The 24,196-nt window shown below is 53.6% G+C and overlaps 9 protein-coding genes across 9 annotated transcripts; 4 read left to right on the top strand and 5 right to left on the bottom strand.

Moving 5' to 3' along the window:
• Positions 1-1,195: 1,195 nt before the first annotated feature.
• E0L32_000467 (uncharacterized protein) lies at positions 1,196-2,510 on the bottom strand (the record flags this gene model as incomplete). The annotated part of the gene is made up of 5 exons (XM_031139113.1): positions 1,196-1,500; positions 1,564-1,768; positions 1,835-2,071; positions 2,134-2,228; positions 2,291-2,510. 5 exons carry the CDS (start codon positions 2,508-2,510, stop codon positions 1,196-1,198), a joined length of 1,062 nt encoding a protein of 353 aa, XP_030995784.1.
• An 842-nt stretch (positions 2,511-3,352) lies between these two features.
• Positions 3,353-8,090, top strand: E0L32_000466 (uncharacterized protein; the record flags this gene model as incomplete). Its single annotated transcript, XM_031139102.1, has 11 exons — positions 3,353-3,589; positions 3,647-3,742; positions 3,797-3,914; positions 3,979-4,065; positions 4,128-4,333; positions 4,377-4,454; positions 4,547-4,949; positions 5,013-5,349; positions 5,860-6,876; positions 6,933-7,410; positions 7,476-8,090. 11 exons carry the CDS (start codon positions 3,353-3,355, stop codon positions 8,088-8,090), a joined length of 3,672 nt encoding a protein of 1,223 aa, XP_030995783.1.
• A 259-nt stretch (positions 8,091-8,349) lies between these two features.
• E0L32_000465 (uncharacterized protein) lies at positions 8,350-10,590 on the bottom strand (the record flags this gene model as incomplete). The annotated part of the gene is made up of 6 exons (XM_031139091.1): positions 8,350-8,857; positions 8,926-9,264; positions 9,330-10,000; positions 10,067-10,306; positions 10,365-10,401; positions 10,463-10,590. 6 exons carry the CDS (start codon positions 10,588-10,590, stop codon positions 8,350-8,352), a joined length of 1,923 nt encoding a protein of 640 aa, XP_030995782.1.
• Positions 10,591-11,194: 604 nt separating this feature from the next.
• E0L32_000464 (uncharacterized protein) lies at positions 11,195-12,503 on the top strand (the record flags this gene model as incomplete). Its single annotated transcript, XM_031139080.1, has 5 exons — positions 11,195-11,292; positions 11,351-11,373; positions 11,437-11,503; positions 11,575-12,241; positions 12,282-12,503. 5 exons carry the CDS (start codon positions 11,195-11,197, stop codon positions 12,501-12,503), a joined length of 1,077 nt encoding a protein of 358 aa, XP_030995781.1.
• Positions 12,504-12,843: 340 nt separating this feature from the next.
• E0L32_000463 (uncharacterized protein) lies at positions 12,844-14,868 on the bottom strand (the record flags this gene model as incomplete). The annotated part of the gene is made up of 7 exons (XM_031139069.1): positions 12,844-13,614; positions 13,673-14,032; positions 14,088-14,152; positions 14,199-14,270; positions 14,324-14,537; positions 14,653-14,739; positions 14,794-14,868. The coding sequence occupies 7 exons, from the start codon at positions 14,866-14,868 to the stop codon at positions 12,844-12,846; spliced, it is 1,644 nt and encodes a 547-aa protein (XP_030995780.1).
• Positions 14,869-15,483: 615 nt separating this feature from the next.
• On the bottom strand, positions 15,484-16,401 carry E0L32_000462 (uncharacterized protein; the record flags this gene model as incomplete). The annotated part of the gene is made up of 1 exon (XM_031139058.1): positions 15,484-16,401. The coding sequence occupies one exon, from the start codon at positions 16,399-16,401 to the stop codon at positions 15,484-15,486; it is 918 nt and encodes a 305-aa protein (XP_030995779.1).
• A 1,169-nt stretch (positions 16,402-17,570) lies between these two features.
• Positions 17,571-20,132, top strand: E0L32_000461 (uncharacterized protein; the record flags this gene model as incomplete). Its single annotated transcript, XM_031139047.1, has 7 exons — positions 17,571-17,585; positions 17,765-18,653; positions 18,737-18,783; positions 19,133-19,451; positions 19,515-19,622; positions 19,686-19,807; positions 19,866-20,132. 7 exons carry the CDS (start codon positions 17,571-17,573, stop codon positions 20,130-20,132), a joined length of 1,767 nt encoding a protein of 588 aa, XP_030995778.1.
• A 59-nt stretch (positions 20,133-20,191) lies between these two features.
• E0L32_000460 (uncharacterized protein) lies at positions 20,192-21,313 on the bottom strand (the record flags this gene model as incomplete). Its single annotated transcript, XM_031139036.1, has 1 exon — positions 20,192-21,313. One exon carries the CDS (start codon positions 21,311-21,313, stop codon positions 20,192-20,194), a length of 1,122 nt encoding a protein of 373 aa, XP_030995777.1.
• A 747-nt stretch (positions 21,314-22,060) lies between these two features.
• On the top strand, positions 22,061-24,059 carry E0L32_000459 (uncharacterized protein; the record flags this gene model as incomplete). The annotated part of the gene is made up of 2 exons (XM_031139025.1): positions 22,061-23,921; positions 23,992-24,059. 2 exons carry the CDS (start codon positions 22,061-22,063, stop codon positions 24,057-24,059), a joined length of 1,929 nt encoding a protein of 642 aa, XP_030995776.1.
• Positions 24,060-24,196: the final 137 nt, after the last annotated feature.

The following is a 24,196-nucleotide window of genomic DNA, read 5'->3' as shown; positions in this document are numbered from 1 at the left end:
CGCTCAAGTGTACGAAACGCCTCCATTTGCGCTGGGGCGAAGATAGCGGTGTCCCGTGCATCGCCCCCAAACAAATCACACAAATAGTAATACAGAAGGTTCGGGTCCAACCCCGTACAGATGGAGCGGCTGATCCTGTGCGCTCCTATCACAAATCTGTATATTTAGTTGTGTTCCCACTGTCTTTCCTCTTCCATTACGCGCTAGAGCAGTTCTGTGCGATGAATTTTGATAGTGTCAGGCTGAGAGAGAAAAGCAGAGACATTGAGCTTCAAGCTTCGGTTGTAGCAGCTATTGCGGAGTCAGACTAGGACAGTCTCATGATACTCGACCTGGGGGGGCTTTGAAAAAGATGGTTCATCTTTGTGAATGGTAGTCGAAGACTCCATGGGCATTCGAAAGGGCCTAGCAGGTCTTGTGTGCTGATGAAAAGAGAAGACGGCCACTTGTTGTGCACTCAGGGCATCCACAGATATGCAGGCCAGATATCGAAAAACTATCTACCGCATTTCCACTCGTAGACTTTTATCGCAGCATCTTGGGGTCGAGCTTTGTTAAGTAGAAACTGTATCGGTTTGCCAAAATCATGAATTTACCTATATTGACCAGCCACCCCAGAGTCGCCCCAATCAAGAGTTCCCACTGGAACCCCACACATCAAGATCCAGGCTCCAGGTTATGTGGAGGTTGGCACTCTGGATGGATGGTGACCCCATGTTTACCCCAGCATTGCTTCCCCACTCGCACTTTGAGATGTGGTATTGGTGAGAGGCCAAACTTGAGTATCTATGAAAAGAATCACCGCTTCAATAGTCGTACCCTGAGTATCCCATGAAGAGACAGCTGCTATGGGAATGTCAACCATTTCCAAAAGCGTTCCTGTCCTATGCTACCTCTTGGCTCGAATCGAGAGCGCAATGGCTGCCTCGGCAACTCCCATGTCACTGCTTGGATGCAACGACCCATGCCAAACCCGGGAGCTCCGTTTATGGCCATTAAAAGGGACCTACGTTGCAGTTTCTTCCAGATTCAGAAGCAACATAATTGAGATCTAGGGGAGCAAAGACTGCATCACTGATCAATATATCGGAGCCATAAGTACCAACGATAAACTGGGCTATATTAGACTAATGAATAAATAAAATTTGGTGGCTTGATAGCAAAAAGAAGTCATATGTAGGTGCACATTGATTGCTCATAGTCCCAAGGCTTCCCTCCGGCTCTTGCTCGCCGGATCTAGGTATGGTGCCTCGCCCAGGGAGCAGACGCGGTCTCCGGCTCTCGCCTCGGCGTAGTCATAGGTGGCACAGTGCCACATGCTGCGATTGTCCCAGATGGCGAGGTCGTTCTTCCTCCACTTGAAGCGCACCTGTGCATCGTGGTTCTGGGTGACCAGGTTGAAGAGGTAACCCAGCAGTAGATCCGACTCGTCCTTGGTCACACCGTTGATCCGCTTTGTGAAGCCCTTGTTGACGTAGACGGACTTCCACCCGGTAACGGCTAAGAGAAAGTCTTGTTAATTTTACGACGGTAGAGTGTGAACTTTTCATTCGATAGACTTACGGTTGGTGCGAATGACGGGGTGCACAGCCTGGAGGGCGTCGCCCTTATTCAGCGGCGACCCTCGAATGCCTTGGCGGATGGGGTTGCCCAACCGCCTGGCTTCGTCGTGGAAGAAAGTTGCGTCGTGAGTTGCCGTCAGTCCCTCGAGGAAGACACGCATGCTCGGGGAGAGCCGATCGTAGATCTCGTAGCCCGATGCCCACAGCTGCATGCACACATTTAGCCCTCATCTCACACGAAGCTTGCAGAGAGGCAAAGTGAGATCACATACGGTATCACCACCAGTCTCAGGTAGAGTGTGGATCTTGAGCATGGCATAGTCGGACGGCACAGGCTCGAAGGAGATGTCGGTGTGCCATCCGGCACTGGCGAAGCGGCTGACGTCGCTGAGCTGATGGGTCAAGCCGCCGCCCTTCTTCTGCTTCTCGCTGCTGATGACGCTGACCTGGTCGCCTAGTTCGCTGCCCTCTTCGGTCAGGGGGTGGACGTGCAAGCCGGAAGACTCGGGCTAGAACGGGGTTAGACTCGTTTGAACGCTGAGTGACTACTCACATCATATGGAATACTTACACAACCGGCAACCTCAGTCAGGCGCAGGCAGAATTGCTTCATCTGCTCAGGAGTGAGAACCTGATCACGGAGGAAGACAACGCCGCGTTGGGAGACTACATATAGATACGTTAGTGAGCGTAATAGGCCGGTCAGAGATATGGCACGATCGACATACTCGTGACAGCAAGGTCCCTCATCATCTGATCGTCCGCCTTGAGTAGGTCTGTGACCTGCAGGCCCTCGTACTCCGTTCCAATAATCGGAGTGACGTCGGCATGCTTGAAGTTGTCCAAGGTGCCAGAGTAGGTCAGGGGCTTGAGGAGGCGTGGTCGAGAGGCGGGGTTGCCGCCAAAGACAGCGTTCTTGTCATCGCTGGGTGCAATGGCAGAAGGCATGGTGATGGACAAGGGAAGAGACAAAGCTTAGAAGATTGTTGATGGGTAGTGTCTGTGCTCTTTGAGGTGTCTGACCTTGGAGTTGGTATGATTAGTGACCAGACGTTGTCCACATCACAACTCCGTGCTCGAAGGGTTAGTTGTGTGTCTATCAACTTGTGCTTATATAGAGCGTCCCTTGCTATGAAGTCAGGTGAGATCAGAGTTGACGGCCGATCCGCGCCCGGCCGGAGGGCGATGGCATGGAGGGAGAGCGTTGAGACTTGGTCAAGGTTCCTTCGTCTGTGGGTGGGCTCACACATGGGAAGTAACTCCGCATGCTTGACGATTCTCCAATTAATCCCAGCCGCCGACTGGGTGCTGGGGAAAAGCCGACGCCAGTCCTCGGCGACCCCACGAATTGGGCCAAGAGCCGGTGTTAGTCAATGGCGCCATTGGCGCACACCACCACGGAGAAAATCTCGGAGTTGGAGCCTCGGCGCGTGATCCACCAGAGTCCTGCAGACTACCTATGTAGTATACGGACGGGGCAGCACCGAGTGGTCAATGTCGCCGAGCATCCAACCCCAGATTCCCTCCCCAGACACCAGCCCCTGTCCGGGGTGGTCGAGTTTAGCAAAGAGACCAACAGGGGCTTTGTGATTTGCGATTGCTGTCATCGGACGTGTCGAAGGCGCAATCGCGTCTAGAGGCTCCAGGACCACCATATAACCTTCGGGCTCTCCCGCCGGCACATGCATATTATGCTGCATCTACAGATCAATACTGCCCCCGTATCATCCTCAAGGCCCTTTGTTCTTTTCAATTGAAGATCATTGCCTCATACGAACTCTTCAAACGAGATGACTACCGACATTGAGGCCAAAGCGGTGAACACCAACACCCACCACGATGACATCTCTGTCTGTCGTCTGTCTGTGGTCCCCGTCGGCCGAGAGAACCTCGCCGAGGCTCTACCGCCTCACGAGTCTTACGAAGGCAGACACAGGTGGGATCCGACTTTCAGTTGGGAGCCCGCTGAAGAGAGAAAGTTGGTGCGCAAGACCGACCTTTATCTTCTCACATGGCTCTGCGTGATGGTAAGTGCACAGTCCCTTTCCAACATATAATTACTTGAATACTTACGATTGTCCAAGTTCTTCGGCCTGCAACTCGATCGTGGAAACTTGTCAAACGCCCTTGCGGATAATCTGCTCCAGGACCTTCACCTCACCAGTGATGATTACAATAACGTAAGACCAAGTTCCGCACCGAGGAGTACGGCATATGAGCTAACTATTATGCAGGGCACAACCATTCAACTCTTGTTCTTTCTGGCGGCTGAGTTCCCTGTTCAAATGGTCACCAAGCGCTATGGTTTCAGGCTTGTCCTCCCCACGCTCATGATGTGCTGGGGCCTGGTTTGTAAGTGAATTCAATGACAGCCCATTGGAATGCATCGGTATTGCCTCTGACAACAAACCGCCAGCCCTGATGCAAGCCTGGATGGTCAACCGCACCGGGTTCTACATCACTCGTGCCTTGATTGGTATGTTTGAGGGCGGATTTATCCCTGGTAAGCTCAAGCAGGTCCGTCAATATGGTTGAGTCTTTCACTAACAAGAGGACTTTGTCCAGGAACTATCCTCTTTGCAACTTATTTCTATACATCGAAAGAACTTTCCGTGCGCCTGGCAGCGTTCTGGTCGACTCTGAATGTTGCTCGGGTCATATCTGCGCTTTTAGCTGCAGGTATTCTCCAGATGCGTGGCATTCACGGGCACTCCGGTTGGTTTTGGCTTTTCGTTTTGGAGGGTGCACTGACTTGCGTCCTGGCCTTCATTGTAAGTAACGCAGCAAATTTCTAAGTGACTGGCTGGCTCATAGGTTTCCCTCCCTGCAGTCCTTTATCTACCTCCCTACCTCGCCGACATCGACGAGGACCATTCTCTGGCGAAAGCCATGGTATACGGAGCGCGAAGAATTCATCATGACCAACGTAAGAAACACCTGTCCAATTTACTGATGGAATCGTCAACTGAACTTGGTACAACCAGCGCATTCTCCGCGACGACCCAGCAAAGGGTATCACCGCCCTCAAAGAGCCGGCAACCTGGGCCGACATCAAGAGCGCCTGGACGGACAAGTCGATGTGGGGTCTGTACTTCATCGGCCTCGTGGCATACATCCCAGCCACGCCGGTCCAGGCCTACTTGACCCTCACGCTGAAGCGCATCGGCTTCTCGACATTCGACTCCAACATGCTCACTGTGCCCTCCGCCGTTCTCCAGATCATCACCATGCTGGCACTGGCGTACAGCAGCAACTACTTCAACGAGCGTGCTTTCCACTGCATCTTTGGCGAGGCGTGGATCATGCCTCTACTTATTGCCATGTTGACTATCCCTGATGGTGGGCGAGACTGGTCCCGCTTCACCCTTGTCACCATGATCTCCGGCTGTGAGTGCTCTTTCTTGCAGGGAAGGTGAAGAGACATTACTAACAACCACGTTTTCTCTTAAGACCCGTATTTCCACCCTATTGTATCCTCATGGATCTCTGAAAACACATTCGACGTCAAGAAGCGAGCCATCACCGCGGCCACGTACAACGTCATTGTGCAGGTCGGCTCGCTCATCGGCTCCCAGATCTATCGCGCCTACGACGCCCCGTACTACAAGCGTGGAAACGCGGTCCTGGTGTCCATCTGCGGCCTTAGCCTCATCACTTTCGTTATCCAGCGCCAGGTCCTGGTGCACTTGAACAAGAAGAAGGATGCGGCGTGGGAGGCGATGACTTCGGAGGAACGGGCAGCCTACCAGGATGACAAAGAGGCCCGCGAGAAGGATGGAAATAAACGGTATGACTTTAGGTTCTCGTACTAGGCGATTGACTCACTGCTTGCAACTTGAAAACTCTTGCATGTCGTGCAACAGCCAGTTGTAGTTAGTTCAGCAAGAGACAGACAAAAGCACATATGTAGTAGCAGGATTCATGGCATAACAGCCATCATGAAATCAAGGGATGCTTAAATTTAACAGCTGGCAATAGTTCGACATGAAAACAAGAGCCCAAAGTTGAAAAGAAAACTTGTCTGAACATGCAAGGATAGAGGTGAATTGGCTCCTGAGTACCAGTTTCATGAGGACTGTGCAAGGCCAGACGCACTCTGAGTATTATGAATCAAGGTTCGTACAACTGGAAGACTAGGGCCCCTTTCCAACCTTGACTAGCCTTGAAGCTAGGGTTTTCAGGTGGTCACGCCAGTACGGAGTAGGGAGCCGTCGATGGTTTAGTAACATGTTAAAAGCCCAGTAAATCCCCAATTGTTTCCCCGCATTCATAACCCCAGACATTACGTTCAGCATAGCTCTCTCACCTCTCTCCCTACATCTCACATCTCACTTGAGATCCCATCCGTTTATGGCAACCTCTGGCCAGGACATTGCATGAGCGCAGTCCCTCAAGCACTCTACTTGACCATGGCCTCCACAGGCCGCAAGATCGGCAAGAGAGCATGCGACGGATGCAAGGTGCGCAAGATTAGGTGCGCTGGCGTACCGCCGTGCGCTGCCTGTGTTGCCGTCCGCATCCCCTGCACATTTCACAAGCACCCGCTCACACGCGGACCGAGGAGTCTGCGGGCCAAGACGACGCGGCAGATAGCGCAAGTCCAGGGCAGAGATGTACAGGAAGTGGAAAGCCATGCGTCGGATGACAGGACTGCCGTCGATCCGAACGAGAGCAGCGACACATCCGGGTGGGCTCCCATGGACCCAGGGCGTTCGGAGGACGTGCCGCTGGCGGTCGATCCAGCACCGCCGGCCATCACCGCTGTCCCCGACAGTCCGCCCCCCGCCAGCCAGCCGTCGCCTCCGAGCATCGAGCGCAAGCCGACGCCAACCCACTCACTGGTGCTGAGCCTGTGCATATACCGCCTCCGCCTCTTCCCCGTCTGGCCCATCATCGCCGTCGAGGAGATCATGGCAGCGCTGCACCGCGACTCTGACGATTTGGAATCGTACGCTCTGGCGAATGCCGTTGGGGCGGCTACCATGGCTCAGTTAAAATTGGACCGCGTCCAGGACGGAGACAGCGCGACGGCGGCCTCGATGGAGTCGGAGTGCCGGCGGACGCAGAGACTGCTACAGATCCGGCACGGCCAGGTGCCGCCCATGAACCTCAACGCATTGAGGATATCGTTCTTCTTACATGTCTACCACGAGAACAACGCCCCCGGCGGCCCGAGGTCTTTGCTGTATCTCAGGGAGGCCATTACTATAGCACAGCTCCTCGGCCTTCATAAACAAGCAACGTACCTCCCGCTACCACCTAGGGAGCAACAAATGATGCAGAGGATATTGTGGTTGCTTTTTGTCACAGAAAGGTATGCCCTTTTAGGCGCTGATATTTCTCGGCCTGAAAATTAACGACGTAGAATAGGGGCGTGGCAATGCTGCATCAGCTACCTGTCATATTACGATGCAACATCAAGTTTCTTAATCTCGATGATGCTGATGACGAGGCTCATGTGCTACCTGCTTTCCGACGCCTCGTCAATCTGTTCTGGCTATTCGATCAGTCTGGGGTGTTCAATCTCCAAGACATGGACGACATGATCCGTGAGCCGGATGGAACACCGGACCCTCTCAACCGCAACATCCTCGATCTATTACAACGACAACTACGCGAGGTCCCACTAGCTTCCGAGTTCAAGAACGAGGTCCAGACCGCAGACATATATGTGACCCGCCAATGGATGCAGGCCATCCTCTGGAGGGCATCGATAAATCGTGGCCGTCGGCCCCCTGCTTCCGAGCAGTCCACTTCACTGTCTCATCCGATCCACATCGCGAGAGAGTTCCTCGAGACTATATCCAGAGTTCCCAGTACAGCTGTAGAGGCTCACGGGCCAGCAATGGTAAGTTCCCCTCGTTTATCCCATGTAATGCAGTCTTCTGCTTGGTCGGGCTAACGCTTTTGTAGGAGTACAAGATCTACGAAATTGCGAGGGCCGTCAGCGACTCGGTTCTCTGCAACATTTTGGTCCCGCGTGACACACTTGACAGGCCAAGAGAGATACTCACGCAGTTACAGCTCAAGCTTGCCTCGTGCCGAGGTGGCAACAAGGCGCTCTTGTCCCTGCTGCGAAGCCGCATCGCGCAGATCCAGGACGGTGAAGGGATGCCAATGAACACGCGCCCTGGCTCCCGCGTCGAGGAGATTGTTGACGATAATGATGTGCAGACATCCGTGCAGCCATCCATGCACATGGAAGAAGGCATGGATAGGAGTTGTCAGCCCTCAAACCCTTCTGCAATGTCCCTGCCAATGGATCAACAGGGATATGACAGTCAGAATCCTTACCAAGCTGGACTCTCTGACATGACACCATGGAATCAGGGCATGTCGCCCAATACTGTGCCATCTACATACGATCTATTCAACGAGCTGCAAGCCTTTGGAGGCTCATTGACGGATGTCGAATCTGCAGGAATTCTGGATTTGCTTTCAGTCAACGGTTCAACTTCGGAGGTCGCTGGGAACTGGGACTGGTCAGGTGGAGGATCTCTTGGGATGGGATATAGCCAATCGCTATAGCATCGCGTTTGGGAAGGATTTATTGATGGGTTTGTGTATGACTACGTGTGTGCAGCATGAAAAGCGTTTCGACTCTGTACAAATTGTTTGGACAACAGAGCACCTGTATTAATATCCAGATCATGTACCAATGGAGTCTTATACTTGATCGTTCAGCCTTTTCGGGCTCAGACCCCGTAGGGTGACGGCTTCGCATCAGTCTTGAAAGTCTATTGATTCACAATACCTCAAATATCGAGCGTCATGGTGCAACTGTATCCTATAAAGCCAGAGCAACAGCCTCATAAGGCTCAAGTTTCACTGATCCCGACTGGAAATCCTCCCGGGGCCGACCAGTAGTCGAAATCAAGACCTCTTGAGCCTTGCCCGGCAGTCCGGTCCACTCAACCTCCTCGGCGGAGAAGTTGCACGCGACCACAGCAACCCTGCCATCCTCGGCCCGCCGCGAGTAGGCAAAGATCTTATCGTTCGCCTTATCCACAAGCTCAAAGTCGCCGTAGACAAGGATGTCCTTGTGTAGCTTGCGCGCTGCGAGCACGCTCTGCCAGCAGTGGAACACCGAGCTCTGGTCGGCCACCTGCCTCTCTGCGTTGATCTCAACATGGTTGGGGTGTACCGCCATCCAGGGCTCAGCCTCTGGGGTAGTGAACCCTGCGTGCGGTGACGCGTCCCACTGCATGGGCGTACGAGCGTTGTCCCGCGACTTCTTTTGGTATTCGCGCTTGAGCGCAGCGAGCTTCTCTGGGCCCGGGGTGTCCTTGTGTAGGCTGTAGAAGCCATGTTAGCAAATGCTTTCTTGGTGATACGGACTGGAGAGTGGGACTGGAGGACGTACTTCCAGTGGCTGAGACAGTCCACATCCTTGTACTCCTCCATAGGCCATTCGGCTGGCACGTTGTGCATGCCGAGCTCCTGGCCCTGGTACACGAAAGGAGTACCGGCCTGGAAGCCGAGGAAGACGGCCAGGGCCTTCGCGCTTTGCACACGGTGTGCCGGACTGTCGTTACCGAAGCGGCTCACGGAGCGCGGCTGGTCGTGGTTCTCGAGGTACAGAGCGTTCCAGCCATCATTTTTGTACATGAACTGCTGCCACTTGTTGACAGTGCTCTTTAGCTCAGACAACTTCCATTCTCTAGGCGAGAACTTGCCCTCTGGGCCGTGGTCGAGGTCCATACTGGTTATAATGATTAGACATCTGAGACGGTGAAAAATTGTCCTTGAAGTCGGGAGACAGCTCACAGCTCAAAATGGAAGATCATGCTCAGCTCCCCACGGTCACTCCTTACACTCTTGATGATCTCCTTGGTGTCGTGCACGCAGGGCATCTCGCCGACGCTGAAGGCGTCATATTCCTTGAGGATCGCGCCGAGCTCCTTCAAATACTCGTGAAGTCTGGGACCAGCTGCGTAGAACTCAGCTCCAGCGTGTACTGCTGAGTTGGAATCTGGGTAGCTCTGGTCCTTGCTGATAAAGTTAATCACATCCATGCGAAAGCCATCGATGCCACGGCCGAGCCAGAATCGCATGATGTCATGGACGGCGCGGCGGACTGCCGGGTTCTCCCAGTTCAGATCGGGTTGCTCCTTGCAGAACAGGTGCAGATAGTACTCCCCTGTCGCCTCGTCAAACTCCCAGGCGCTTCCCTGGAAGTGAGCGGTCCAGTTGTTCGGCGGCTGTCGGTTGCCGTTGGCGTCGAACCTGGGCTTCCTCCAGATGTACCAGTCCCGGTACTCGTTGTCCTTGGAGCTCCGCGACTTCTTGAACCACTCGTGCTGATCGCTCGTGTGGTTCACCACGAGGTCCAGCACGAGCTTCATGCTGCGCTTATGCAGCTCGTCCTTGAGGACGTCGACGTCCTCAATGGAGCCATATATCGGGTCGATCTTTCGATAGTCACTGCAGTCATAGCCCTGTTGGCGAAGCCCATGAAAGTCAGAGACTGATGCTAGCAGATAATGTCAAGTAGTTCCGCTCACCATGTCCACTTGGGGACTCTCGAAGATGGGAGACAGCCAGACAATGTCGACACCCAGAGTCTTCAAATAGTCGACCTTGGAGATAATGCCCTTGAGGTCGCCCGTGCCAGATCCGGTCGAGTCCTTGAAGGATGCGGGATAGATCTGGTAGACCGAGTCTTCCTTCCACCACGCCCGCTGTTGACGGGTGACAGTCTGCTGCGAGTCATCTGCGTGAGGTGCCATCTTGTGCCGCTTGTGCTATACGGATGCAGCAGCGCTCGTGTATGTTGCAGGAGTGAAAGTCGACCGAACGTACGACTTGCACGATAGGATCTACAGTGGGGGAGGGGTAGCTATCGGTAGCACAGTAATAGGGGAACACGAATACAGTCAGTCTACACTGTAGTTACACACTTGTCAATCTCAACTGCATCAAAGATCCACGTCGATCCACCAGATGAAGGAGGTGTCTCCATGCGAAGGGAGGCCACCAGTGCAAGTCGAGGAGTCAGGAGACCCAGAGAATCAGAAATTTGGGTCATGGGCAGCAGGCTTATCCTACGCTTGACGGTATTGGGGTTCAATGTCCATCAGCGGCGCATGGTTGCGGCGTCTGCGGGGAATTGGAGTTATGGAGTGCCCTGCTTGGGTGGGACTCGAGCGGAGCTTGCAGATGGTGTCATGCCGCGCCCGGACTAGCTTCCCGATATTTTCTCCGAGAAACCTCCCGGTGTCCACCGGTGTCTCCGGGACTTACAAGCCACCCCGGCACAACTCCGCCAATCGGCTCTGAATGAAGGGAATAGATCCATTCCTCTCGTTAGTGAGCATCCTTGGAAGGCGGCATGCTGAGACATCAACCTGGAGAAAGTTGCGTTGCCGAGAAATTCGCCAGCTAGTCCTTCTCCAACTTACAGAGGACACACACCTCCGTAGTCTCCAACTAGTTCTCTCGTGGTCAATTCCATATACAGAGTGTTCATCACATGTCATCGTCATTGCAAGATCGCGTCGCGTCTCCTTCGAACCTTGCTTGATTGACATTTATTGGACAAGAAATCGAACTCGGTGTGCGCCCAAGATATCAATCCATTAGGACAGCATTTTCAGTGTTTCAACATCTCTCACCCCCTCACAATTCACAAGATGGCGTGGCCAGAACCTAGGAAAACAGGAATGCTCTACCGCAGAGTCGGCAACTCTGGCCTTCATGTCTCAGTGCTGGGGCTGGGAGGCTGGCTGACGTATGTATCAGCGACGATAGCTGGGTATCATCAAGTCCAAATTGCTGACATTTTGCAGATTTGGAGGACATGTCGACGATGGTTAGCGAGCAGAACCCAGAGTTGTTCCACCAGTCTTGAGACTTACACACACACCTCTTGCAGAGAAGACAATCGCATGCCTCAAGCAAGCATACGACTGCGGCATCAACTTCTTCGACACCGCAGAAAGGTATTCCACCCAGGCTCAGGCCTCTTCGCATCCAGCACCTGCAGCAATACTGACAGCCATGACCGCACCAGCTACGCCGACGGCCAGTCCGAGATCGTCATGGGCAAGGCCATCGCCAAGCTAGGCTGGAAGCGCAACGACATCGTCGTCAGCACGAAGCTCAACTGGGGCGGCGCCAACGGCGAGGTCCTCGTCAACAACCACGGCCTGTCGCGCAAGCACATCGTCGAGGGCCTGCGCGCCTCGCTCGACCGCCTGGGCCTCGAGTACGTCGACATCGTCTACGCGCACCGCCCGGACCGCCTGACGCCCATGGAGGAGACGGTGCGCGCCTTCAACCACGTCATCGAGCGCGGCTGGGCCTTCTACTGGGGCACGTCCGAGTGGTCGGCCGACGAGGTCGCCGAGGCCTGCGGCGTCGCGCGGCAGCTCGGGCTCGTGGCGCCCGTCGTCGAGCAGCCGCAGTACAACCTGCTCGAGCGGCGGCGCGTCGAGGGCGACTTCCAGCGCCTGTACGCGCGCTTCGGGCTCGGCCTGACCGTCTTCAGCCCCATCAAGATGGGCCTGCTGAGCGGCAAGTACAACGACTCGCCCAATGCGCCGCCAGCCGGGTCGCGGTTCGCCGAGAGCAAGGACGGGTTCAGCAACATGGTCCGGGACTCGTGGTACGGCAACGACGAGTGGAGGTCGTCGATCGACAAGGTCATCAAGCTCAAGGCAAGTCTTGGCCCTATGGTCGTACTTCAATGTGATTATCATATCTAACACTATTTTGCAGCCCATCGCCGAGAAGCTCGGCGTCACACAGTCACAGTTCGCACTAGCATGGTGCTTGAAGAACCAGAACGTCTCTTCTGTCATCACAGGCGCATCACGGCCCGAGCAGATTGTAGAGAATGTCCAGTCCCTAAAAATCATTGACAAGCTCACTCCTGAGATTATGGCTGAAATTGACGACATTGTTGGGAAGATTGAGCCGGACCCGGCCAGGCAAAATTAAGGGATATACGGTTGACAGGACAATAAAAGTATAGACATCAGGTGTGCGGCCAGCTACCCCCATTCGCCCTTAGATGCTTCGTCGAACGTAGTATCATCATGACATACATGAAGAGTCATGACCTTGTTGAAGAATATAACATTACAATATAGATCTGACAGCTTTTTGGAAGAGTCAAAGAGAAAGGCCAACGAAGGGATGACTCTATGCATTTTTGTCTTCAACTCTATACCCAGCCACCATTTCTAATGATTTTCTCTCCTAGAAAGTGAGGAGCCCTGCGAAAGGCACTAATGCAACCAAGCTAAAATCAACATGAAGTTGGCAAAGCATTCATCATCTAAGCACCGACTTCCTTCTCGACCTGCTTGATCACAACGTCCCTCACCGTCTGCCAGTCGTTGTTCACAGTAGAAACGCGCTTCTCCTTCTTCTCGAGCTCCACAAACTCCTGGGGCAACACCTTTGCAAAGTCAAAGCCCTGCTCGCCCTTGAGAGCCAGCTCAACGGCACCAGCAAATTTGGCCGGGTGGGCGGTCGAGAGCGAAATGTGCGGGACGCTCTGCCCGACGCTGTTAATGGACCGGAGGGCAGCGGTAACGCCAACAGAGGTGTGAGGGTCGAGCACGTATCCGATCTTCTGGTACGTCGCCTTGATGGTTTCGAGAGTCTGCGGATCGCTCACCCTCTCACTTTCAAAAGACTTGCGGGCGTTGTCAAGGACGTCCTTGTACACGGGACCGAAACCGCCCTTGGTCTTGAGATCCTTGAGCCATGCCGCAACCTCCTGGCCAGCCTGCTTGTTGTTCCACTCGTCGTCCATGCCCGCCGTAGCAACGAACTCGGAGGCGAGGAACCAAAGGAGACGCTCAAAGTTACTGGAGACGAGAATGTCCATAGCTGGGCTGAGAGTCTCCTTGGCCCCATCTTCGTGAGCCTCAACACCGTCCTTCTTGAGGCCACCCTCGGCCTCATGGCCGTGGGCAGGCTTCTTCTCGTATCGTCCGGTCTTGAAGAATCGATCGAGGATGTCGTTCTCGTTGGTGGCAATAACGAGCTTATCGACGGGGAGACCCATACGGTAGGCAAAGTAACCTGCCAAGATATCGCCCTGTCGCAGGCTGGTCAGCTTGATTGTCTGAGGGTCGACTGAGGAGGGGGAAACATACAAAGTTACCAGTCGGCACGACGAATCGGACCTTGTCTCCGACCTTGAAAGTGCTAGACTTCTTGGCGAGAGAGAAGTATGAGTAGAAGTAGTACACTATTTGGGCCAATATCCTAGCAAAGTTGATCGAGTTGACCGCGCCCAGCTTGAGTTTCTTGTTCGTCTCGGGGTCGTTGAAGAGAGCCTTGACAATGTCCTGGCAATCATCGAAGGTGCCAGTAACTGCAAGATTAAGCACGTTGGCGTCGGGGCAGGAGGTCATCTGAGCCTCCTGGATGGGACTGATGCGGCCCTTGGGGTGCAAGATGACGACTGTAACATCCTTCTTGCCTCTGAGGCCCTCGATGGCAGCTGAGCCGGTCTGTAGAGCATGTCAGTAGCGCCCCGAAAAGAAAATACCGTATTGGTAGACCTACGTCACCACTAGTCGCACCGACAACCGCAAGGTGATGCCTGTCTGCTGGCCTGTCAGCCAACTGCCCTCGACCTCAACGTGTAATGTTCCAATTGCCATTAATGGCGCATACCTTTGCCCTCCTTGCCTTCGTTCTTCCGGACGAGGAAATACTCGAAGAGGTTCCCCAGGAATTGCAAAGCGCCTGGAGACTAGTCAGCTCAGGTGGGCGACAATCGAGGTGCCAATGCGACGCACAGTCTTTGAAGGAGTAGCTGGGGCCGTGGAAGAGCTCGAGGAGGTAGAGGTTATCGTGGAGGTGCGCCAAAGGTGTGACCTCCTCCGCGCGGAAAGTGGAATAGCTGCGGTCGATGATGCCTTTTAGGTCCTCTGCAGGAATCTCGGACCTCGCGATATACAGGCTCAGGATCTGGAAGGCCAGGTCCGGGTAGGACAGATCTTTCCAGCTTTGCTGTGCTCATGGTGAGTCTTGCGTCCACACTGAAGGTCTCAAGAACCAGAGAAGGTGTAGATTCGGCAACAAGCGCTCAGGAGACGTCGGCCGAGAGTAGGTTCTAGGTACGTACCCAGTCGTTTGCGGTAGGGATTCGGTGGGGGAGGAAGAGACCGCCATCGGCAGCGAGTCCCTTCAGAACAACGGTCTCGAAGGACAGCTGTCGGGGGGGACGTTAGTACGAGAAACTGAGAGAGATCCGGGTACAACGTACGCCATAGTCACCACCCCGAGTAGAGAGAAAGATCTGCGACTCGGTGTGAGTCTGCTCTGTCGTGTTGTCCGCCATTGTTGCGATTGGCCTTGGAAGGTGGGAAAAGTTCTGCCCCTCCGAGATCGCGAAGTTGTTAGTCACATCAATTGACCGGATTGACTGGGGTACATCAATTGGGCGACAGCAGCCCGCCGGAAGATAGATCGTCCGGCCGAAAATATAGCGTCATTCCGCTAATCAAGTACATCAATTGATCAAGCCTGTGAGGAGAGAGGGGAGACAATAGTATGGAGCGATTACCAGCAGGGATTGGACTAGAGCCCGAAAGAGTTAGGAATTGAAAGTGTCAGATCAATCAATCCCATTCAAGTCAGCTAGATAACTACGTGTGGCTTAGGCTTGGGTACGCTCCAGCCTGGCTACAGCAATCGGGAGTGAAATAAAGAGCGAGTGATAAATTATGATTACTTTTGGAGGCTGAATGACAGAGCAAAGACAAGTAAGGAGAATTGGTCCAATTTAACCCTATTGAAGCATTATCATTGACCTTCACTGCAAATCCGCCCGCAATTGCCACCATACATGTCTCCAGAAGCCTTCGATATAAAGCCAACATTGCGCTTTTAAGCCTGCCTTGCGGTTAGAGTTACTGCCGAAACTGTTTGACCTTGTGCTTAAACTGGACCGTGATCAACGCCAAACGTCCAGATCTACCTCGTGCCCAGCAGCTTCACAAGCTAGAGAATAATCTTTGATATTCTTCCAATCCGGGTTTCGCACTGCCTGGTCCAACCAATCCCTGCATCGAGCTTCCAGTTGTCGATAATGACTATCCGATTGTTCTAGTGGGATGCTTTGGTCTAGAACTTTAATTTTACTGATAGCTCGTTGAAGTGTTTGACCGAATGTCAAAGAAGATGCATGCCCGGTCCAACCATCTTGGATCATGTCAGTAAGGATCTCGGCGCCAGGTTTGATAAGTCCATGACCGGTCGCTAGAATCCTCTGGATCTCTCGGACTTCAGAATAGGATTGTGCCCTTGAAAATGGATCATCGCCTGAGAGGATGAAATGTAAACAGGTCGCTAAACCAAAGTGATCTCTCGCCATCTCGTTGCTGTAATCAGGGTGTGACCGCGGAATTGCAGAGCCGAAGTCAAAGACTTTCAGACGGTTCGTACCGTCAACACCAAGATTCCGTATGGCAAGATCGCCATGAACCCAGCCATTCCTCTCCAACCAGCTCACTGCATCAAGTAACTCCAAGGCCCATCTCCGTTGATCTTGTTGACTAGATAGTTGCCAAGCATTTTCTAATGGCGTCAATCGTTCCAGAAACAAGCAGTCGACTTGACTGGTCTTAAGTCGTCGAACTAAGTTCGCATGAGGATTTCTCTCCAAACTTTGGTAGACAGCTAATTCTCTTTCCTGACAAACAAAGCTTTTCAGAGATTGGTCCAAGGAACCGGTATCGGCGTCACGGACAAGGTGTTGGAACGGAACCTTGAGGACAATCTCGTGATCAATGGCATAAACAAGGCCCTCGGATGGCATGATGCTAAGACACTCCCCTAGAGGGCTCTCAAACGGTATGATGAGGGAGGACATTATGGTTGATCTTTGAAGCATATTTATGATTGATAATTGGTGTCAGGTGCGAGTTGATGGTATATGTATTTATTTGATCGGTTCAAAGCCCCCCCGCCCCGGAAACATAATTCTCCGAGAGCAAGCTCGTTCCGTCACACCAGACATTGATGTCACTGGTGTGCCTCAGTTTTGACCTTTCCCTGCCGCAACACAATCATCGCACCACTTGTTGATCTTGTTGTCTGTGAGTGAGTGATTATATGGTGGTTTTGCACAATTTGGGCCGTTAGGAAAGGCACTGCACTTGAAAACTTTCTCTACCCCATCCGTCTTGTGGCCACATTTTCGATAGAGATTTGCGGGTGCGGCTTTGAAGCACATATTGGAAGGGATGTTGGCTGGGGAGGGAAAGCCTGTTCCATGTTAGGCGGGCCTCGTAGAGATGGAGTGCATCTCACCTCTGAAATTGTCTCTCACTTGGGGCCTAATCTTGTATATTGGGCTGATATGACCACAAAGTTCGAACCTTGAGATCAACTTGCGTGGTGTAGCCTTTGATCGATGTTATCAGCAGGTGCCAGTAGAGCCGTAGAGGTGAAATACAATGGAGGCCCACGAATGAAAGAATTTATTTTCAGTAGTAATTATATGTTAACCTCTTCAGTAAGGACGAGCGTCGAGATAGACGCATGAGCACTGATGACCCTGCCCCTTCACCCTGAGAAGCGAGTAGAGCGGTGGGGGGTGAGTCCAAGCAAAGCTAACATGTATGGGATTCTTGTATTGAAAGAGGGGTCATGCAGAAATTGTCCAATTGTTGACGACATTAATGCAAACAAGGCTGAATATGTGTCAAGTGTCGGGCGACAAACGTGTCGATTCCTGATCGAATCATCTAAGTGGATTCTCAAATCGCGACCTTTCAGAGGCTGCGATAACCTGCCCTGCATATGGGCGTGTGTTGTGTTACTCTTGAGGCAAATGAGCGGCCAATGGGTCTTTAAATGGTGTGTCACACTGGCAACCACCATATGCCTTGTCTAGATGTTAGCCGTCTCTCCTAAGAATGCCTTACACAGCCCCTTTAAAGCCGCAACTATCTCGGAATGAGCAGCATGTTGTGCTCATCATTCTCCAGCTCGCTCCTCCATATATTCAGGAGAGTGCCCACCGCGGAATATAGAGAGATGACGGCGCTCAAAGTTTGTGCCATGGTCGCTGCTGAAGAGATAGCCTACTAATCTGCGACACATTTAGGAACCCAAATACTGATAAGCGAAGAAAGGGCCTCCTTTTGGACCTCTCTGATAGCGGCATGGCTGGCGTTGGGGATATGGTTTTCCTTTGACATCTTAAAGGCTCCTATCAATGTCCCTTTCAGGATGACCGCGTCTGCGCCCTTGGGGTACCATCCATCTCTTTCAACACGGGGCTTGTCCATGCCGGTCAAACTGGTGCAATTGGTGTAAATGATGCTGGCCCGTACAAGTTTCGCCGAAATACAACGTGTGTCCCTCTGAATACGGGTGACAAGTTTGTTCGGCGGGAGCAAAGCGATGGCACCACGAGCTTCTATTATTACGGGAAAATCGTCCATGGAGACGCTAATACTGAGTACACATTTTCGAGTGCAGGCGATCCTTTCGATGTTCTGGCACCCGCATACAACGTCAGTGCCTATACAACGTCGTGGTATCCCGAGCTTGATTACTGGGACCCGATTCCACCGCTGACTCCTCCGCCGGGAAGCACGATAACAATCGTGTTCGTTTCTGCATTACACATCCTGTACCTCGATTCAAGCGCAGACCCTATCTTCCCCGCGGATGAGAAATATTACTTGGATGGCGAGGCCAACCCTTGGTACTATAAATCGGATCCAAAGTCCCGCGTCCTGGCCTGTATCGATAGCCATGAGCTCTGCACGCCTGACGAAAAGTCCTGCTGGTCAATGACAGACACTCGCAACAATTTGCCCCCGGGCTATTGGCTCATGAAGCTGGCTCTGGGATCATCAAACATATACAATGCTATCGTGAGGCGCCTCGGCACCGCACTGATCGCTCAGGAGAGAGTCTCCCAGTCTCTATCACGCGCATTAGGTGATGGCCACTGGAAGTCGGAAGCTGCACGCCTATTTGCGACTTCACTCGCGCGTATTCAATTTGACGCACTGGCTATTGCCAGCGGCGAAGATAGTGATCAGGAAGGGTATATCGACATGACCCCGGACGAGGCTGGGAATCTCTGTGGACTGTTCAAGTTCAAGAGTAGCAGCTATAAAAATCTTGATCTTGCGTGGGCTATACTGCTTGGACTGCTGATCCCGTTGCTTATGCTGTTGAGTCTGCAGGAAGTTCGCTCATGGGTGATGTGGGCATGTTCTGTACTGGAGAAGCGGTTCGTGGAATCATACAAAGTGAGGCTGCGGCGAATCAGGCATACTACTACGCAGACCGGGGAACGATTGGGGCTTGACAGTCAAGACAGATCATGACATGTATCACATCTACAATATTCGTACGATATACAACAATGAATAGAGTACGAAGAGAATCCTCGACGGATTCTTCCTTCAATTGTTGTTTCATGTTTCTCGTGTCTCCATCCCAATCTGTTTCACATCTCAGGGGCCGTGCGATGACCCCATACATGGAACGCCGAAAAGGTCGTCAGATGATAAGACGAAGACCGCCAGACACATCAAGAAACCGAAAAAGAAAAGGCGTTGCATTTGATTTAGCTGCAGATATTCTGCTCCTTTGTCGCATATGAAATGGCGCAGTCACGTCCAGCGCAGACTTACAAGGAGCTCAGTGGCCATGAGCGATACGGCGATGAGGCGGACGAATCATTGATGGGCCGGCATGGCATACCGTGGGGGGAACGCGATGCAAACGTAACTTCCAGGTCAGGCTTATGCGCGGCCATGAGGAGATGGCGCTGGCTGTTGGACACAGCGCTCCTGCTGGTGATCCTCGGCCTGCTCCTCGAGCGCCAAGGGGCCGCATCGCAGCGATGCCAGCCATTCGAAGGCGCGGGCGACATCACGGGCTTCGCCCCGACAAGTACGAAAAGTTAAACAGGCCCGAGATATTGGGGACATCCATTGACCGTTATTCTCTCCACAGTGGCGCAGCAGATCAAGACCTTCGTTCCCGACTTCTCGTACGCACCGCAGAATGCGTCCGAGTTCTTCACAGATGCCGTGAAGCAAAAGTGGCTCGATCTTGTGCCCAGTAAGAAACCACCGCAAAGTAAATGTCGGCAGTGACTGCAGACAGCTGACATCCCCCTCACAGAGGGTCTCGGCTACGTCAAGGTTGAGAATCCCGAAAAGCACGACAACCTGCCGACGCCGCTCGAGGGCTGGAACGACACCACGGTTTTCACAACGTCGGTGACCCATCAGTTGCATTGCCTTGTAAGAGCTGACCGTCTTGCCCCCCTGATGTTTCTCCATTGCTAAGACTCTGTGACAGCATGCAATGATCGAGGTCTTTGCGGGGTACAGCACCGACCCGAGCAAGGTGCCGGAGGACAGGGTCTGGCATATGGGCCACTGCTTCGAGTACCTCCGACAAAGCATAATGTGCTGCGGTGACACTGCGCTCGAGGGCCAAGCGACGACCTTCCCGGACGGGGTCATGGGCAGTGATGGTTGGGATGCAAAGCACATATGCAAGGACTACGGTCAGATTTATCGCTACCTGGAAGACAACCGGGCGAACAATCAGACCTGGATATAGAACAGCGAATGTGAAATTTTGATTTGTTCTGGTCGTGGGTATCATATTATATGCCGATTCTAACGCTTCTTGCCTCTGTCTCGCCTGCCCATCTCCTGCACCTTCAAGCGCTTGTTGTACCGGTCGCCAATCTCGGCACCGCTAATGCCGCTGCCTCTGGGTCCGTCGACCGTCTCGATGCCGCGCTTCCTGGACTTGTCGAGGAGCGCCCTGGTACCTCCACCCGAGCCCTTGGTCTTGGTAAGACGGTGAATTCTGTCCACGCCCTCGCCCAGCTCGCGCCACTCTTCGCCACCGAAGTTCATGCGTTTGCTGCGGCCCTCGGCCTTAGCCTTCTTGGCCCGTTCCTCCTTGCTGGCCTTGGGCAGACGGACAAAGTTGCGCTCTTCGTAGTCGCGGCGCTCATCCTCCTCCTTGCGCTGCGAGGCGGTCTTCATGTGCCGGCCGAAGCCTCCGATGTTGGTGCCGATGCTGGGCTCGGCGGAGGGCGCCGTGGAGAGCTCATCGGCAATGAACTCGTCCATGGTCGCAGACTTGAGCGGACGTCGCTCTGCCCTCTCTCTTCGCTCTGTCGTGGGCATGACGGTAGGTGCAATCTTGGGCGGGCGGTAGATGCCATCCGTGTTCTCTGATGTTTCCTCTGATACGCCGGTAGATGGCTTGACGAAGGCGGCACGGTTCGGCAGAGACTTCTTCAGATCAGCGAGTCGCTCGCCATCCTCTTCCGCCTCTGAGTCGTCCTCAGATCCCGAGCCCGACTCGTCCTCGTCCGACTCTTCTTCTTCCTTCTGAGAAGCTTGAGCGGCCTCGGCGTTTCTCTCTGCATCATCAGCGGCTCGGAGCGCCTTCTCGATCTGGTATCGTAGTTTGTCTTCGAGAGGGCGAACGCCCTTCTCTATGTATAACCTCAATTCCACCAGCTTCTTGACAACGGTATCGTTCAAGTCCGAGGCTGCATCTTCGTTGTCAGAGGTGCTATCTCGTGAGTTGCGTAACTTGAGGAGGATGAGAAAGACGAGGTTCTGCAGGTACGAAAGAAGCAGGTCGTTCTTGACATCAAGAAGCGACAGACCGTCCTTGGGAGGCGCCAGCCCGGACAACTTGGGTGCAGCCTCCGAAGCGGAAGTCAATGACTGGATCAAAGAGTCCAGCAGAGCTGGAAGGCTTGCGGGTGCAGCCATAATCGTGAATAAAAGTTATGGCAGATGGAGAAAGCAGACAACCCCTCTTGGGACTGGTAGACCAGATGTGAAGACTGCACGGAAGATTTTCTACCTCAACTTTTTTTTCTGGGGCGCCGTATCGATAAGGCTCAGTCCCACTATTGATAACGCAGGGGTGGTGGTTCGGATCCCTGGCTGACGCTGGAGCTGTGACTGACTGTTTCGGGATTTAGTGCAATTTATGATGCAGAAGAGGCCCGTTGGCTAGCGCATCAGGGGGTAGTTACAGGCTTACAGCGCATCCAAACCGCCAAAGGTGCCCTTTGAGACGCCCAGGATTCAGGGGCGGGCTACCTAGAAGTGGCCAAGCTGGGCTGTGTGACTAAGCCGATTTCAGAACAATTACGACTGCCTGGCCTGCGGCGCCACATCTCACGCGCCGTCCGTGCTGGCTTCTCTGGACAACCTGTCCAAGCTCCAAAAGCTACCCTCGTCATTTTCACACTCGGACAATATTGTCTGCACTCTTACCAGCACCCTCTCTCATCGCCCGGTGACCCGAAACACCTTGAGGCTTCTAGTACAGAGATTTCTTTGTTTCTTGACCTTTGCACAGGATTGGTCAAGAAAGCAATTGCACACAGTAGCTCCTCTCCCAGCAAAAGGGCTTCCGTCACTGTATTCTCACAGTATCCACGAAGCCCATCTTGATCCGCCCTGATCGCCCTGGCACTACGCCCTCACAAGCATCGATATCGCTTCAAGATGCCAAGGAAACAGACGCCGGCATCTTCGGCGCTGCTCGCCTCCCTCTTCGCCCTGCCACAGCTCGCCTCGGCCTTCTACCTGCCCGGCGTCGCGCCAACCACCTACAAACCCGGCGATATCGTCCCTCTCAATGTCAACACGATAAAACCCATAGCATCTCCCTCAGATACCCTGCTACACTCCGTGGTCTCATACGACTACTACCACCCGTTGTTTGGGTTCTGTCAGCCTCCCGGCGGCCCGCAGAATGTTGGCGAGAGCCTGGGTAGCATCTTGTTCGGCGACAGGATCAAGACCTCGCCCTTCGAGCTCAAGATGGCCCAGAACGAGACCTGCAAGCAGCTGTGCGCGGTCGACTATGACGAGGCTCAAGCCGACTTCATCAACAATCAGATAGAGAATGGCTATAGCCTGAATTGGCTGGTCGATGGGCTCCCTGCTGGCCAGCAAATCATTGACGAGCTGACAGACACCGAGTTCTACAGTCCCGGCTTCCTCATCGGGCAGGACGACGAGAACAACAACATCATTTTCAACAACCACTACGACATCATTGTCGAGTACCACGAGGTCAGCAAGAACTCGGAGCAGCTCCGGGTTGTCGGGGTTCTGGTCCAGCCCGAGTCTGTCAAGTACGACGGCAAGGTTGACTGCAGTGTGAAGCACCCGACGCTCAGCCTCAGCAGCAAGGAAAAGACGAACGTGCAGTTCACTTACAGTGTCTACTGGGTCCCTTCCAAGACGGCGTGGGCGACGAGATGGGATAAGTACCTGCATGTCTTCGACCCCAAGATCCACTGGTTCTCCCTGATCAACTCGGCCATCATTGTTGTCTTCCTCGTCCTGACCGTCATGTCCGTCCTGGTCCGCACACTCAAGAAGGATATTGCGCGATACAACCGCCTCGACCAGATCAACCTGGATGACCTCTCCGGCACATCCGCGCTTGAGGATGGTGTGCAGGAGGATTCGGGCTGGAAACTCGTCCACGGCGATGTCTTCCGCACGCCCTCGCATCCGCTCCTGCTGTCTATTTTCCTCGGCAACGGTGCACAGATCTTCGTCATGACCGGATTCACCATCGCATTTGCGCTCCTAGGCTTCCTCTCTCCGTCCAACCGCGGGTCGCTCGGTACTATCATGGTGCTTCTGTACACTGTCCTGGGCTTTGTTGGTGGATACGCATCGGCTCGCGTGTACAAGAGCTTCAACGGCGAGAAGTGGAAGTTGAACATTGCCCTCACGCCGCTTCTGGTTCCTGGCATTGTCTTCTCTACCTTCTTCTTCCTCAACCTCTTCCTCTGGGCCAAGCAGTCCAGCGGAGCTGTTCCCCTCACCACCATGATTGTTATTGTCGGCATTTGGTTTGTCTTCTCGGTGCCTCTTTCTGTCGCCGGCTCCTATTTCGGATTCCGCGCCCCTGCCATCGAGGCGCCCGTCCACACCAACCAGATCCCTCGCCAGATCCCGCCCACCACCGCCTATCTGCGTCCTATCCCGAGCATGCTCCTTGTGGGCATCCTTCCCTTCGGCGCCATCTTTGTCGAGCTCTACTTCATCATGAGCTCCATCTGGTTCAGCAAGATCTACTACATGTTCGGCTTCCTCTTCCTCTGTTACGGCCTCATGATCATCACCTGCGCCGCCGTGACGGTGCTCATGGTGTACTTCCTGCTCTGCGCCGAGAACTACCACTGGCAGTGGCGGGCCTTCCTCGCCGCGGGCACGAGCGCCGCGTACATCTTTGCCAACGCCATGATCTACTGGGTCAGCAAGCTGAGCCTTGGCGGCCTGTCCGGCAGTGTGCTGTACATTGGCTACAGCGCGCTGATCAGCTTCCTGTTCTTTATCCTAACTGGTGAGTCTAACCCCTCCTCGCAGAGTTGCCGCCCGTTGCGAGAAGCTACGACTGACAAGTACTGTGATAGGCTCCATTGGTTTCTTCGCCAGTTGGTGGTTCACTAGGAAGATCTACTCATCGATCAAGATTGACTAAAAATGGGATTTGTTTTGAAGAGATGTGTGTGTGTGTGCGGCGGAGCAAAAAAGAAGAATGACGATACCATGTATTATAGAATCGCATGTGCATTTATGACCAGCGCATTGGGGCTTGCAACGAGTAAGAAGTCCAGA

Source organism: Thyridium curvatum (genome assembly GCF_004353045.1).
Source record: "Thyridium curvatum strain D216 chromosome Unknown NODE_2_length_892811_cov_85.036431, whole genome shotgun sequence".
Classification (NCBI taxonomy): Eukaryota; Fungi; Ascomycota; class Sordariomycetes; order Thyridiales; family Thyridiaceae; genus Thyridium; species Thyridium curvatum.
The sequence above is the reverse complement of the archived record's forward strand: the minus strand, read 5'-3'. Positions and strand labels throughout refer to the sequence as shown.